Source organism: Colossoma macropomum, unplaced genomic scaffold, assembly GCF_904425465.1.
Source record: "Colossoma macropomum unplaced genomic scaffold, Colossoma_macropomum, whole genome shotgun sequence".
NCBI classification, from domain to species: domain Eukaryota; kingdom Metazoa; phylum Chordata; class Actinopteri; order Characiformes; family Serrasalmidae; genus Colossoma; species Colossoma macropomum.
Window position 1 is genome coordinate 590,347 of NW_023494786.1, and position 18,556 is coordinate 608,902.

The 18,556-nt window shown below is 40.0% G+C and overlaps 1 protein-coding gene across 1 annotated transcript; it reads left to right on the plus strand.

The window, feature by feature from the left end:
* Positions 1-804: 804 nt before the first annotated feature.
* LOC118797915 lies at positions 805-15,871 on the plus strand. Its single transcript, XM_036557217.1, has 3 exons — positions 805-835; positions 1,345-1,466; positions 15,107-15,871. The coding sequence occupies exons 1-3, from the start codon at positions 833-835 to the stop codon at positions 15,702-15,704; spliced, it is 723 nt and encodes a 240-aa protein (XP_036413110.1). The 5' UTR covers positions 805-832; the 3' UTR covers positions 15,705-15,871.
* The last annotated feature ends 2,685 nt before the right edge of the window (positions 15,872-18,556 follow it).

Here is an 18,556-nt window from a genome sequence, read left to right on the forward strand (position 1 = left end):
GATGTAATAACTGCATATGATGTAATTGCTATGGATAATGTAATAACACAAATGTTACAAAAACTCCTCATAATGTAACAAAACCCCCATGTAATAACATAATTACATTTATGTATGTAATATAGAGCATCAAGGTTTTTCATCCACTGGGCACCCCCTAGTGGTCTGCAGGCCTGTACTCAGGCAGAAGTTCACACTGGGCCAGTAAAGTCACTGTAGGTCAAACAAAAAAAAAGTAGAAAAAATAATCAAGAATCAAAGAACCAGATTTCTTAAAAAATACATGACCATTATAAATATTGACAGAGGCAGTAGCAATAAATAAATGTCATCGGTTTGAAAGATCGCAGCTACAGGCGCACTGCAAACAGTTAGCCAGCCAGAGATGAAGACGTTTAATAATAGCAAATTTTTGGTTTCTGTGATTGAACAGAAATGGACAATCTGATCTTTGTCAGGCCCTGATTATTCAGGTTTTGGAATAATAATTCAGGAATTATTAATAATGTAATAATGTCAGCACATAATGTAACAACACACAGATATCACCTGTTGTTTCATTTCGTTTAAATGGAAATGAAACAAATTTTTCAAAACTTTTTATTCAGTGCTAATATTCTGAGATGTTTCTAGAAATGTCCAGGCAGCTTCTTCTAAGTATATTCCAGCTGTCTGACAGCCTGAAACTGGCTACAGACATCTCATCCAATCAGCTAACAGAGAAAGATAATCTTCTTAAAGAGGGTGGAGTCATTATCTATATAAATCAGCATCAGGTACTCCTCTGCAGCACTTTCAGCTCTTCATAATCTGCACTCAGACTTCTGCAGCCATGGTAAGAAACAGCCTCTGATCACGCTATTAATACTAGTAATACTAATAATATATACTGTAATGTGTATGGCGTGTGTGTGGTGTGTGTGTGGTGTGTGTGTGTGTGCGTGTGTGTGTGTGTGTGTCTGTATGGTGTGTGTGTGTGTGTGTGTGTGTGTGTGTGTGTGTGTGTGTGTGTGCGCGTGTGTGTGTGTGTGTGTCTGTATGGTGTGTGTGCGCGTGTGTGTGTGTCTGTATGGTGTGTGTTTGTGGTGTGTGGGTGTGGTGTGTGTGTGTGTCTGTGTGTGTGCATGTGCGTGTGTGTGTGTCTGTATGGTGTGTGTGTGTGTGTATGTGTGTGTTTGTGGTGTGTGTGTGTGTGTTGTGTGTGTTTGTGGTGTGTGTGTGTGTGTATGTGTGTGTGTGTGTTGTGTCTGTGTGTATGTGTGTGTGTGTGTGTGTGTGTATGTGTGTGTGTGTGTTGTGTCTGTGTGTGTGTGTGCGTGTGTGTGTGTGTGTGTGTGTGTACAGGTTCTCAGTGGAACTCTGAGTGTATTCCTGCTCTGTCTTCTCTCTCTCTCTCTGAGAGGAACTGAAGCTAAAGTTCTGGACCAGAACAATCTGGCTACCATCATCTCTTACATTCAGGACACGTAAGCCAAAACTTACTAGTACTTGCTAACTGTGCCCTTCACTTCAAAAGTTTGGAATCAAAGCTCTCAACAATATAAAAGCTGGATGCAGGTAAATATGTCAGTTGTGAAGTCACAGGGAGGCGTAGGTCAGCCTGGTCCCACCAGATGGATTACCAATTCACACAGCCAGTTCCATAGTCCATATCGCTGTTGTCGGAAGAAAACCTTGTATATCTACTTTTGTTGTTTTTCAGTTCTTGACATAGTTTGATAAAATGTGGTCTGTGCAAAAGTTACGGCACATTTAAAATGTTCAATTTTCTTCCAAAATGTTAAACTCGGCAAACACGTTAAAATCGTGCATTAAAATGTACAAAAAACGCCATATTTAAGTGTGTTTTGCTGCAGAGGGTGTGTTAACTTATTTTCACCTGCTGTCACGTCCATCTCCGGCTTTACTGACACTTCCCTTGACAATCTTCTCCCGAACTCCAACTCCCAGAATCCTATGGGAGACCATGTGACTTTGAATTCTTAGCCACCAGAATATTATGGGGGCAGTCGTGGGCTGGAGGTTAGGGAACCAGCCTTGTGACCAGAAGGTTGCCGGTTGGATCCTCTGAGCCGACAGTACGTGACTGAGGTGCCCCTGAGCAAGACACCTAACCCCCAACTGCTCCCCGGGCACTGTGGATAGGGCTGCCCACCACTCTGGGCAAGTGTGTTCACTGCCCTCTAGTGTGTGTGTTCACTTGTGTGCATGTGGTGTTTCACTGCACGGATGGGTCAAATACGGAGGTGAACTTTCCCTGTTGTGGGACTAATATGGGTCACTTAATCACAGATCTGCCTGACCCTGATTTTTGACCTAAGCCCTTTTTGCTCAGTCTCTAGTTTTTTGACATGGCTTGTGTTTTGACTACTCTCTGGATGTCCCTACTTATTCTTGATCGTGTGTTTTTGGTATTGTCTGAGTATTGTTTCAAATTTGTACTGCCCTTTTCACGTTAAAGCCTCAAAGCTTGCTTTTAACCATGAGCGTCTGACGTCTATCCATTTTTAAAAAAAAACGGTAACATGTCTGGCAGCAAAAAGTTGCCAAACAGGTCCCGTAATTTTACAGTAAAATTCTGTACAGTAGATTACTGTAAAATTACAGCTTTTCCCTGTAAATATTCTGTGTAATTTTACGGGCAAGGTTTAGTAGAATTACAAATTTTCATCATTGAAAAACATGTCTAGAATGTATTAAAATCACAGAAATACTGCATAAATACACTTAAAGTCTGCAATTTGAGGGTTGCCATCTTTTAAATAACAGCGTAATTAAGTTATTTCATAGAATTATTTAATCAATTTAAAACAAGCAGCTGTCAAAGTACAGATTTTTAAAGTAAAATAAACATTATTTAAATTAACGATCACTTTACTGTTCTTTCAATCCTATTAAACATTTATCAACAGACATAATCTGTCAATAAATGTTCTTATCCTACAAATTTACAGTGGAGAACAGTTAAACGGTGGTTGATCCGCCTACCAACTATCACAATGTACTGTTTATCCACAAAATACCGCTGTTACAGCACTGGATTCTACTGGTTAAATACAGAAATACAATGCAAAATTACATGTAATTAACTCAATATTAAAGTTGATGGTTAATGTTTTTATTTTACCATTCAAATATTCACAGAAATTTGGCATTATCAAAAAATTATGTACCATAATATTGTGGTCATTTTGTTATATTCCAGTTTTTATACAGGAGTCAAATATACTCAATTACATGAACATTCAGCAAGTACCTTTTACTTCAGCAGATAAAAGGGTGGTGTACTTTAATTTTACATAAATACACAACAGCCAATACACTATTGCTCTTTCAAAACAATGTAAAACCTTTGGCCAGAACAATAAAACCTCAACAATAATACATACTTTCAATCTTTTTATTTTGACAGTTTAACTTTAACAATCATGACATCACCCAGCAACCTAGCGTTCAAAATAAACACCAAATAGGGGAATATGGACTGTAACAGCATGCACTTACTAAAAAAAGATTCAGATTCGAACTGCATAAGAAAAAGGTTTCTTGATTTCATTTACACATGCTCAAAACAAAGCCAGCAATTTGAAGGACTAAGCAATCACACTACACTCAGGACTCAGCTACACTGAATATGCCCCTAGAATGAGGACTTTTATTTGGGTAATACAAGCACAAGGGTCAATAACAGATCCTAGTACTGCAACAGTTATTACAGTATTAAAAGGGGCCGACACACAGCTGTTGAGGGTATTTTCAACAATGACAGTAAAATGGTGTGCTGACAATACAAACCCCGAAAAAATGGACATTTTGTAAAACGCAATACAAACAAGAATCTGTGATTTGTTCATTTTCTTAAGCTTTTATTTAACTGACAAAAGTACAAAGACATTATTTTTGATGCTTTGGCTGAACAACAATTGTTTTAGTGAACATAAATAAATTTTGAATTTGATGCCTGAAACACACTCAAAAAAGCTGAGAAACCACTGCTCAATGTGTGTGATCTTCAAGCCCTCAGATGGCACTGCACGAGCAGCGAGTACTTTAGGAGTATTTTGGAAAACCGTTGTGACTTAACAGTCCGCCGCTACATCGAGAAATGCAGCTTTAAACTCTAATGTGAGAAAGCTGTACATCAGTTCTATGCAGGAACACTGGTAAATTCTCTGGGCCCAGGCTCATCTCAGACGGTCTGAATGACAGTGGAAATGTGTGCTGTGGACAGATGAGTCCACGTTTCAGCTTATTTTGGAGAAAAATATGTTGAATTCTCCATGCCAAAGATGAGAGGGACCATCCAGACTTTTGTCAGTGAAAGGTGCAAATGGCAACATCTGTCATGGCAGGGGTCATCAGTGTCCATGGCATGGGTGACCTGCATATGTGTGAAGGTACCACTGATGCATTTATTGGGATTTTAAGGAGACATATGCTTCAAGACAACGTCAGTTCCTGGGAGTCCATGGTTATTTCACCAAGACAGTGCCAGGCCTCATTCTGCATGTGCTCCAACAGCATGGCTTTATAGACACAGAGTGTGTGTGCCTTACAGGCCTGGCTGCAGTCCAGATCTGTCTTCTATTGAACGTGTATGGCACATCATGAAGAGCAGAATCAGACAACAACAACCACAGACTGTTGAGCCAGAACTCAATGAGTCCTAAGCATGAATGGGCAAAAATTCCACTTACAAAACAAAACGGTAACAATTAGTAACTTCATGTCCCAAACAATTAAAAAGTGGTATTAAGAGGAAAGACAATGTAACAGAGTGGTAAACATGCCTCTGTCCCAACTTTTTTTGACTGTGTTGCATCAATTTCTAAAATTATTTTAAATAGGTTGGTCAGTAAAAACATTGGAAATCTTTTCTTTATACTGTTGTCAGTTAATATAGATTCAAGAGATTTAACAAATCACAGATTCTTGTTTTATCGCATTTTACAAAATGTCCCAACTTTTCTGGAAATAGGGTTTGTATTTTAAGGATTGGGACTTGATCACATCAAATATCTCATAGAACGACATGTCACTGTTCATTCTTACTGTGCACTTTTGTTTTCTTCAGTCTCAGTCCACTCACCCTTAACCGTCTCTACATAACAGTTTAAAGATCAACTCGTAGAAAGGTGACAGTCATCTGAGGAGGCGTCCGTAAGGAATATAACTCCAGGCTTTGAACACTGTGGGATCGCTCAATGATCTTGTTAGCTACCATTAAAGCAGTGACCACTGCCTCACCTGTGAAAAATGAAAATCAAACATTTCTCTGTTTTAGCCTGTAACCTGACACATCCTGTGCACTTTAAATCAATTTAGCATGCATACCACTGTAACGTAAAATGCAAAAAATCTGAAATCCTTATAACTGTTGTTGTTACTGTTATCATCAGTAATTGGAGTATTAATATCTGAATTAGCTGATCAACTGGAAGTTACTGACTTTTGAGGACTGATTTGCCACTTTTCTCTGCTCTATGTCATTGTCTAACCTTTAAGATTTTGTTGTCTGATAATTTCTAAAAAAAAATTAAATAAAAAATCTTGAATCATAGTATGTGCAAACTGTAGCAAGAGCTGAACGATTCGGGGAAAATATCTAATTGCATATGGATTTAAATGCCGTTATCTTCTATAAATTAATATAAATTATATTTTTTTGGCCAAGACGACCAGAATATCCACTTTTTCTGGCTTGAGGCGCTGAACACTGAGTGAGCAAGACTACCATTTAGTGGTTATCACATACACAGCACATGCGCTGATCAAACTCATCTACAGGCAGTTCACAAGCTCTGTATGATTTGTTGAAATTTCCTCATTTAAACCTTGTTAATTTATATTTTCTATAATAAATATTGCAGCTCTTGTGATTTAAATATAAGAGCGATTAATCTGTCAGGCCAAGCTGTAGCACAAACAACAACATTCCAGCCTTCATACTGCATGACTACTTAACTTCCTAATGTTAGGTGAACATGACCAAAAAACATACCCTGGTCGCGTCCCTTTGCTTGTAGGAATCTTTTGAAGAAGTGGGAACACAGCAAAATGTGTCCCTGATGCAGCACTGAATGGAGGTTTCCTGACAGGGGCAGAAGTGACCAAAAAACACCAAAAAGAAAAAGCACAAGATACAAAAAGTTAAAAATTAAGTTAAAATTGTAATTACTGTTTAAGTAATTCCCAAACATTTTCATTGGGTTTTCATTACTACCCTAGTCGGGCTGATAACAATAATCACATGTAGCTCTTTGTACCTATTAAGAGCTACATCTTTCACCTTTACTGTCACTGCCAGGTTAACACATTAAATAAGCTCAGTAATACAATAGTGACCACTACAAAGTAAGGTTTGACATTGTTTGCCTAAACTGAACTTAACAGACTAATGTACCTAAACTCGTTAAAGGGATTAACCAGGATTGCCAGGTCCAGCAAATTCAACTGCAAAAGAAATTGTAAATTGCATATAAACAATACTATGCAAAATTCTCAATTATATGTAAATCTACTGATCTGGGCAGTAAATGTTATTATTAAAAAAAAAACATTAAATACAAACGCACAAATAAAGAATACATTATTTTTACCATCTATTACCATCCAATGCATAGGCTGAATATCACATGGCTCCCTACTCCCTATATAATGTATAACATAGACCTTAACCTATAGCTCCTGCACTCAAACAGTGCATACACTGTCTAACAGAAAGATACTGGTGATTCAACTTTCTGCACACAATTCACTACATTCACTACAGGACATCCACTACACTCACTGCAGGACATCCACTACATTCACTACAGGACATGCACTACACTCACTGCAGGACATTCGCTACATTCACTACAGGACATGCACTACACTCACTGCAGGACATTCACTACATTCACTACAGGACATGCACTACACTTACTGCAGGACATTCGCTACATTCACTACAGGACATGCACTACACTCACTGCAGGACATTCACTACATTCACTACAGGACATGCACTACACTCACTGCAGGACATTCACTACATTCACTACAGGACATCCACTACACTCACTGCAGGACATTCATTACAGGACATCCACTACATTCACTGCAGCACATTCACTACATTTACTACAGGACATCCACTACACTCACTGCAGGACATCCACTACACTCACTTCAGGACATTCACTGCATTCACTGCAGGACATCCACTAAACTCACTGCAGGACATTCACTACATTCACTGCAGGACATCCACTACACTCACTGCAGGACATTCACTACACTCACTACAGGACATCCACTAAACTCACTACAGGACATCCACTACACTCACTACAGGACATTCACTACACTCACTGCAGGACATTCACAACACTCACTAGAGGACATCCACTACACTCACTGAAGGACCTTCACTGCATTCACTACAGGACCTTCACTACATTCACTACAGGACATCCACTACACTCACTGCAAGACAATCACTGCATTCACTACAGGACATCCACTACACTCACTACAGGACATTCACTACACTCACTGAAGAACATTCACTACATTTACTGCAGGACATCCACTACACTCACTACAGGACATCCACTACGCTCACTGCAGGACATTCACTAAATTCACTACAGGACATGCACTACACTTACTGCAGGACATTCGCTACATTCACTACAGGACATGCACTACACTCACTGCAGGACATTCACTACATTCACTACAGGACATGCACTACGCTCACTGCAGGACATTCACTACATTCACTACAGGACATCCACTACACTCACTGCAGGACATTCATTACAAGACATCCACTACACTCACTACAGGGCATCCACTACACTCACTGCAGGACATTCATTACAGGACATCCACTACATTCACTGCAGCACATTCACTACATTCACTGCAGGACATCCACTACACTCACTGCAGGACATCCACTACACTCACTACAGGACGTTCACTACACTCACTTCAGGACATTCACTGCATTCACTGCAGGACATCCACTAAACTCACTGCAGGACATTCACTACATTCACTGCAGGACATCCACTACACTCACTGCAGGACATTCACTACACTCACTACAGGACATCCACTACACTCACTACAGGACATTCACTACACTCACTGCAGGACATTCACAACATTCACTACAGGACATCCACTACACCCACTGAAGGACATTCACTGCATTCACTACAGGACCTTCACTACATTCACTACAGGACATCCACTACACTCACTGCAGGACATTCACTACATTCACTACAGGACATCCACTACACTCACTACAGGACATCCACTACACTCACTACAGGACATCCACTACACTCACTGAAGGACATTCACTGCATTCACTACAGTACATCCACTACTTTCACTACAGGACATCCACTACACTCACTACAGGACATTCACAACACTCACTTCAGGACCTTCACTACATTCACTACGGGACATCCACTACACTCACTGCAAGACAATCACTACATTCACTGCAGGACATCCACTACATTCACTACAGGACATTCACTACACTCACTGCAGGACATTCATTACATTAACTACAGGACATCCACTACACTCACTGCAGGACATTCACTATACTCACTGCAGGACATTCACTACATTCACTACAGGACATCCACTACACTCACTGCAGGACATTCATTACAGGACATCCACTACATTCACTGCAGCACATTCACTACATTCACTACAGGACATCCACTACACTCACTGCAGGACATCCACTACACTCACTACAGGAGGTTTACTACACTCACTTCAGGACATTCACTACATTCACTACAGGACATCCACTAAACTCACAACAGCACATTCACTACACTCACTACAGGACATCCACTACACTCACTGCAGGACATTCACTACACTCACTACAAGACATCCACTACACTCACTAAAGGACATCCACTACACTCACTACAGGACATTCACTACATTCACTACACTCACTACAGGACATTCACTACATTCACTGCAGGACATTCGCTACATTCACTACAGGACATGCACTACACTCACTGCAGGACATTCACTACAGGACATTCACGACACTCACTGCAAGACAATCATTACATTAACTACAGGACATCCACTACACTCACTGCAGGACATTCACTATACTCACTGCAGGACATTCACTACATTCACTACAGGACATCCACTACACTCACTGCAGGACATTCACTACATTCACTGCAGGACATCCACTACACTCACTGAAGGACATCCACTACACTCACTGCAGGACATTCATTACAGGACATCCACTACATTCACTGCAGGACATTCACTACATTTACTACAGGACATCCACTACACTCACTGCAGGACATCCACTACACTCACTGCAGGACGTTCACTGCACGCACTTCAGGACATTCACTACATTCACTGCAGGACATCCACTAAACTCACTGCAGGACATTCACTACATTCACTACAGGACATCCACTACACTCACTGCAGGACATTCACTACACTCACTACAGGACATTCACTACACTCATTACAGGACATCCACTACACTCACTACAGGACATTCACTACACTCACTGCAGGACATTCACAACATTCACTACAGGACATCCACTACACTCACTGAAGGACATTCACTGCATTCACTACAGGACCTTCACTACACTCACTACAGGACATCCACTACACTCACTACAGGACATCCACTACACTCACTACAGGACATTCACTACACTCACTGAAGAACATTCACTACATTTACTAAAGGACATCCACTACACTCACTACAGGACATCCACTACGCTCACTGCAGGACATTCACCAAATTCACTACAGGACATTCACTACATTCACTACACTCACTACAGGACATCCACTGCACTCACTGCAGGACATTCACTACATTCACTATAGGACATCCACTGCACTCACTGCAGGACATTCAGTACATTCATTACACTCACTACAGGACATTCACTACACTCACTGCAGGACATTCACTACATTCACTACAGGACATCCACTACACTCACTGAAGGACATTCACTGCATTCACTACAGTACATCCACTACATTCACTACAGGACATCCACTACATTCACTACAGGACATCCACTACACTCACTACAGGACATCCACTACGCTCACTGCAGGACATTCACTACATTCACTACAGGACATCCACTACATTCACTACAGGACATCCACTACACTCACTGCAGGACATTCACTACATTCACTACAGGACATCCACTACACTCACTACAGGACATCCACTACACTCACTGCAGGACATCCAATACATTCACTACAGGACATCCACTACACTCACTGCAGGACATTCATTACAGGACATCCACTACATTCACTGCAGCACATTCACTACATTTACTACAGAACATCCACTACACTCACTGCAGGACCTTCACTACATTCACTGCAGGACATCCACTAAACTCACTGCAGGACATTCACTACATTCACTGCAGGACATCCACTACACTCACTGCAGGACATTCACTACACTCACTACAGGACATCCACTACATTCACTGCAGGACATTTACAACATTCACTACAGGACATCCACTACACTCACTGAAGGACATTCACTGCATTCACTACAGGACCTTCACTACATTCACTACAGGACATCTACTACATTCACTACAGGACATTCACTACAATCACTGCAGGACCTTCACTACATTCACTACAGGACATCCACTACACTCACTACAGGACATTCACTATACTCACTGCAGGACATTCACTACATTTACTAAAGGACATTCACTACACTCACTACAGGACATCCACTACGCTCACTGCAGGACATTCACTAAATTCACTACAGGACATCCACTACACTCACTACAGGACATCCACTACACTCACTGCAGGACATCCACTACATTCGCTACAGGACATCCACTACACTCACTGCAGGACATTCACTACATTCACTAAAGGACATCCACTACACTCACTACAGGACATTCACTACATTCACTACACTCACTACAGGACATTCACTACACTCACTGCAGGACATTCACTACATTCACTACAGGACATCCACTGCACTCACTGCAGGACATTCACTACATTCACTACAGGACATCCACTATACTCACTACAGGACATCCACTACACTCACTGCAGGACATTCACTACATTCACTAAAGGACATCCACTACACTCACTACAGGACATTCACTACATTCACTACACTCACTACAGGACATTCACTACACTCACTGCAGGACATTCACTACATTCACTACAGGACATCCACTGCACTCACTGCAGGACATTCACTACATTCACTACAGGACATCCACTATACTCACTACAGGACATCCACTACACTCACTGCAGGACATTCACCACATTCACTACACTCACTTCAGGACATTCACTACATTCACTACAGGGCATCCACTAAACTCACTGCAGGACATTCACTACATTCACTGCAGGACATCCACTACACTCACTACAGGACATCCACTACACTCACTGCAGGACATCCACTACATTCACTGCAGGACATCCACTACACTCACTACAGGACATTCACTACACTCACTGCAGGACATTCACTACATTTACTACAGGACATCCACTACACTCACTGCAGGACATCCACTACACTCACTACAGGACGTTCACTACACTCACTTCAGGACATTCACTACATTCACAGCAGGACATCCACTAAACTCACTGCAGGACATTCACTACATTCACTGCAGGACATCCACTACACTCACTGCAGGACATTCACTACACTCACTACAGGACATTCACTACACTCACTGCAGGACATTCACTACATTTACTAAAGGACATCCACCACGCTCACTGCAGGACATTCACTACATTCACTACAGGACATCCACTACACTCACTGCAGGACATTCACTACATTCACTGCAGGACATTCACTACACTCACTACAGGACATTCACTAAATTCACTGCAGGACATCCACTACACTCACTACAGGATGTTCACTACATTCACTACACTCACTACAGGACATTCACTACACTCACTGCAGGACATCCACTACACTCACAGCAGGACATTCACTACACTCACTGCAGGACATCCACTACACTCACTGCAGTTCCCAAAAGGTCAACTTTCATCCAGTTATATACAATGACTAAAATACCCAGTTCCGTCTCCTCTGCCATCGGTCACTGCCATGTCTGTTGACATAGATTGGAGAAAAATATTCTTAAGCATGAATTCAAAATATTCAAATTTGATTACAGGAGATAATCTGTATCCCTTCAACATATTTGGAACCAATATGCAATACCTGTATAAGCATCCTGGATGTAGTAATAATGTAGCCAGATTTGAGAAGCAGTGCATTTCCCAGCAGGTTTGTTGATACTACTATGAAACATTTTTAATGCATATTTGGGGCCAATATGTGACACCTGTATAAGTATCATGTGGCCAGATTTTAGAGGGGCTGCATTTCCTGGCAAGTGGACTGCCTTAAAAGGCACCCGCCTGTAAGTTTCTTTCTGTTGACACAACTATAATATGTTTTTAATCACACATAATTGTGACCAACATGTTAAACCTATACAAGTATCATCGATACAACAACCCCCCAGCCAGATCAGTTTTCCTGACAGGTGGACTCACTTGAAAAGCATCCTCTTGTAACATTTTTTTATGAATAGAACTATGAAATATATTAGTAATATACACTTAGGGCCAACATGTGTTTTCTGCAATACATTTTCAGGGATGCAACACCAATTCAGCAAAAACTGGCATGTTCTGGCCAGAGTTCTGCTGTACAAAGCATTTCCCTGTCATTCTCTTTCTTTTGAGTCTACCATGAACTGATTTTAGCAGTATGTATTTGGAGACAGTATGTATCCATGCAAGTTACATGGCAGCAATAAGAGTGTATCCCGATTTACACTGGGCTGCATCTCCTGAGAGTTTTTTACAAGTCACTGCCTTTAGAGTGTAAAATCTAAAGAACCTGATCCAGACTGGTGAGAAACGTGACACGATAAGTAGGTGAAATTCATATGTATATTTTGTTGACAAATAGCAACAAGTTTTGCTGCATACAAAGTCAATGCAGACTGCTGTGTCGTAGAATAAGTAAGCAGCGGTGTTTGTGGGCTACACTATACTGTTGTATTACTGTTTACGGGTCACTGTACTTTAGAAGAACATCTGGGGTGTTTCCATTCTGTAGAACAGCGAGGTATTGTGTTGTTGATCAAAACGAAGGTGATGTTTTGTAAGTTCTTCAAACCGATATATGTAAAGTAAAAGCTCCTTTTAGCTATCACTAAATCACTTAAATTAGCTTACAATTAGCTCACTGCTGCTAACACTGCTACTCGTGATAAAGAAACTAAATGCAGAGTCAGCCGTTTTCACTGCAGCGAGGACACGGTGTGAACAGGGACTCCGGTTCAGCCGGGCTGGTTTCTTCCTGTGTGGTTCAGTGTGAATGCGCTCCCGGTGCAGCCCGCGCTCAGATTCAAACAAGGATTCTCGACATTCATTGGCTGAACAGACCATAAACACGATTTTATCCAATGAACACACAACTTATTTTTTGTGGTTTCTAAACTTTAAGTCTACCAAATATAAGACAACAATATACCTTTGAACTGATATTACAATTTACTGCCTGTTTTAAAGAGAAATGTTCTGAATTACTGAATGGTTTGACAATTATTTGAATTATTTAAACCTCATCATTTTAGTCAAAATATCTGATCTGATGCTGTTTGCCAGTTAATAATATGGAAGTTTAAATTAATTTACCATACATTTACTGTTTTAAAACAACAAATTACTGTTAATTTACAACAGGTAATGGATTTGTTATATTATTATTACCCTGTATTAAAAGTAATTTTATAGGACAGTTCTGTAAATTAATGTTCATTAGGTTTTATAATGTGCTTATTACTTATAATTATAGCAAACATGCATAAAAAAACAAAACAATGCTCTGTATTTTTAAATAAACACACACAGAGCAGTAAAAATGTAAAATAACTATATTGGTCTGTATTTTTACACTGAGTTTTTAACCTTTCAACTGTGGTTTTACAATGATAACTACTAAATTCACACTCAAAACTCAAACACTCAAAATGGTACAGCCATGTTAAAAAAGGTAGATTCTTATCATTTAAAATAACAGACTTTGACTGTATTTTTACAGCAGATTTATTGAAAAAAGTGATTTTCCTGTATTTTACAGGTATATTCTATTATCATGAAAAATACAGAAAAAAAACTGTATTTTTTTACGGTCAAAAACCTTTTTTTGCAGTGTAGAAAGCAAAGAATAAAGATTTGAACACATTATAAGGCCCAATCCCACTTCTTCTTTTTACCCCTACCCCTTGTTTTTTAGTGTCACTCTAACCCCTTAGAACTGAGTTACAGGGTAGTGGTTGAAATCTTCCCTCTGAAATGGGACCCTCAAATAAAAAGAGCATCACTTCATTAACAGCTACTAGCTATTAGCTATTTTTATGCTTGTTATGAAGAAAACGACCATAATACATTTAAACGACATTAAACTAAGATAATATAATGGTTATTATAATTTTTAACAGAGAAAATTCTCACATTTGTGGGTTTCTTTGGTCTCTTGTTCAGCCGTCTCACCGGTTTTTCTTTTTTTCTCATATCTCTCTGTTTGGAGTCTCTGAAAAACCTCCGTTTGGAGGGTCATGTAGCCCCAACACTTCACCTACCCCTCTATCTCAACAAGAATCGGGACACCCTACCCCAAAACAGAGGGCTAAGGGCTCAGTAGTAGGGGCAAGTGGTGAAATGGGATTGGGCCTTAGTCAGATTTCTGTAGAAATTCTAAGAATCAAAAAGGTTTCATAAACTTTCGATCACCGCTGTTTATATTTTTACTTCTGTTCACGATGATGAAGCTTTATATTTGTGGAGTATTTGTAACACAAACAAGACACAATCACAGCTCTTATGTGGATTTTATCTGTTATAACAGTTGTTTGCTTATTACATTTTTAACTGATTTACTGCATTTCTCTGTTCTTAGTTATGGAGATGAAGAAAAACAGTTTGCTGTGGCCATCAACGTTCCAGCCAGAAAGTGTACTTTTGGCATAAAAGCTGACCAGATTGACTTACTCCCGTATGCTGATGCACAGACAGTGAAAGCTGCTATGAATGGCGCTGCTAAAGTCTACAGAGGTTGCCAACTGATAGGTGCCAAACCAAAACCAATCCCTGGAAAAAGAAGCAACTACCACTCTGAGTACCTTCTGCTGATTGATTCAGACCCACCAGGACCATCTTCTAACGGTCCTGCCATTAGGGATCTCCTGGAGAATAACCCAACTGGCTGTTTGATTTTCTACACCTTCAACTCTCCCTGTGTGAACACCTGCTCAACACCCACTAAGCCTTACAGCATCATCCCTGCACTTGAGATGTTTAAGAACCATGCTGGTCCTAAAGCTTTCGTTTTTCACAAGGTTTGGCAACGTGATGTGAACAAGACTCAGTGGGAAGCGAACATGAAGGAAGTGAATGCCAGAGTGCCGCTGTACCGCTGTGATAATGGTAGCTGTACTCTCTGTGTGAGAAATAATATAGTCGATGATAATTGCAAGAGGAATCTGCAACAAAACTAAACTTTGGTCGGTGTAATGCTGCGTCAAAGGCAACTCTTTCATTAAAAATGCTCCAAAATTTGCACGAAACGCGAGACTGTAGAATCTTCACTTTTGTGAAAACATCTCTGCATCGTGTATTTGATTATTACGCTTTGGCATTTACGAATAAACACTCCTGCATTTAACCAGCCTGAGTCTGATTACTTTATTGGTCTTGGTCTTACATTTTAGGAAGTTGCTTTGCTCCCATTTTAGCAGATCTGCTCCATACCGAGTCTTTCACGCCCCAGCCTCAGGAGGTGAAGACCAGCACTGCCGTGTGGTCAGCCGCTAAATGATCCGCTAAGCGATGTTTCTACACATACGAAATCAAGGACTGCTGTTTTCAACTGAGACCAGGAGGTCATGAATGCTGACCGTTTGGCTTCAACATGGAAAAGAAGAAACAGACACTTAAACTGGTCAGTTTTAAGGATATTTACGAAACAAGTTTATTTGATATAATATCAATACGCTGCTGTATTTACAAAATAAAAAGTCACTCTGTAAAGCACGATGGGGATATTTAGTAGGTCGTATTCTACATCCATCTAAAATAACTCCACTTCTGCTCTGTTTGATTGCACTCAGCAAATTTGGACTTTCAAAATGTGAAAAAAAAAAAAACACAATGTAGTAAAAATATGTAAAATAAACTGATTAGATTACAGACTCAGGGACTCAATCCGGTCCTTATCGACCTCAATCCGCTCCGGGTTTTATTCTTCCTCCGCTGAGCCGGGAATCGTGATCGTTTACCTGGTTCAGGTGGTGGAAGCTGCGGGGCGGATTGCGGTCAGTGTCAGTTTGACCTTTCGTGAAAAACGTTGTCCTGTAGTGAAACAAGTAAGAGCAGCGTCCATTACAGTAAAGCAGGAAAACAGACTGAACACACTGCTGCCTTTACAGACCATTCAGAGTTCAAGTAAAACAGGATTTGTTAAAGGAATTAAGGTCATTAACATAACAGCATAAAAATAACAGAACAAAAGTCCAACATTTTATTCAATAACCGTGACTTACTGCATATGAAAAGGGCAAAAAAATCAATAGAAATACTCCACCGTTTTACACTGATGATTAAAGGTGCAGGGGGTCTGACTTTTAGCTTTAAAGAAAGACCCTAAAGACACTGTTTACAAATACAGCACCGGTCAAACGTTTGGACACAGATAGAAGAGTTTTGGGGTTCTTAATTTTTTTTTATAATTATGAAAACATAAAAATGACAAAATAAATCAAATTGCAAAGAATCAATGTTAAATTCTTTAAAAGAGCACATTTAGCATGTAGCTAGCAAAGAATCTAAATTATTGGATTATTTTAGCATGCAGCTAGCAAGACATAAAGGCTAATATGGCTTTTACTTCTTGCTAGTGAGGATTGGAAGCTAATGTGATTGGTTTTACATATGGTTAGTAAAAAAGCCAACAATGTAGCATGTAGCTAAAGAAACAAAAGCTAATGTGGCCCATTTAGCCGTGGTTAGCAAGGAATGAAAGCTAATTCAAACATTTTAAGATGTGGCTAGCAAAGAACTTAAGTTCGGGGGATCATTTTAGCATGCAGCTAGCAAGAAAGAAAAGCTAATGTGGCTAGTGAGGAATTCCAGCTAATGTGCTCCATTTAGCATGTGGCTAACAAGGAACTAAAAGCTAATGCAAACCATTTAGCTTCTATCTAGCGAGGAATGAAACCTAATGTGATTTGTTTCACGTGGTTAGCGAGATAAGAGAGCTGAGGCGATCCTTTTAGCATGTGGCTAGTGAGGAATTCCAGCTAATGTGATTTATTTCACATACAGCCAGTGAAAAAAGAAAGCTAATGAAACATTTAGCATGTAGCTAGTGAGAAATTTCAAGTAATGTGATCCATTAAACACATACTTTTGGGAAATTTCATCTAATGGAATCCATTTAGCATGTAGCTAGCAAGAAATAGGCGCTAATATGGCTTTTATTTCTTGCCAGTGGGGAATGGAAGCTAATGTGATCGGCTTCACATGTGGCTAGTGAAAAAGAAAGTGAATGAACCATTCAGCATGTAGCTAGAGAGGACCGAAAGCTAATGTGGCCCATTTAGCCTGTGGTTAGCAAGGAAGGAAAGCTAATTCAAATCATTTAAGATGTGGCTAGCGAAGAACTTAAGTTCAGGGGATCATTTTAGCATGAAGCTAGCAAGAAAGAAAAGCTAATGTGGCTAGTGAGGATTGACAGCTAATGTGATTTATTTCACATATAGCTAGTTAAAAAAGAAAGCTAATGAACCATTTAGCATGTAGCTAGTGAGACATTTCAGGTAATGCCACCTATTTAGCATGTGGTTGGCAAGGAATGAAAGCTAACTCAAACCATTTAACAGAGCTAGCAATGAACTTCAGTTCAGGGGATCGTTTTAGCATGCAGCTAGCAAGAAAGAAAAGCTAATGTGGCTAGTGAGGACTGACAGCTAATGTGATCTGTTTCACATGTGGCTTGTGAGGAACTCCTGCTAATGTGTTCCATTTAGCTTGTGGCTAACAATCAATGGAAGCTAAAGTGATCTATTTTGAACCTAGCTAGCAAGGAACGAAAGCTAATGTGTTTTGTTTCACCTGGTTAGCGAGATAAGAGAGCTGAGGTGACCCTTTTAGCATGTAGCATCTAGCTTCTAAAGAATGAAAGTTAATGCAAATCATTTAGCATCTGGCTAGTGAGGAATGAATGTTAATTAGCATCATCTTATTGGAATATTTCTAACCCAATTAGCTTCTATCACTGTTAGCAACATTAGCACATCAGTGTATTTCATTAAGATTAAACTAATATGATTCAGTCAGGGGGTCCAAACGT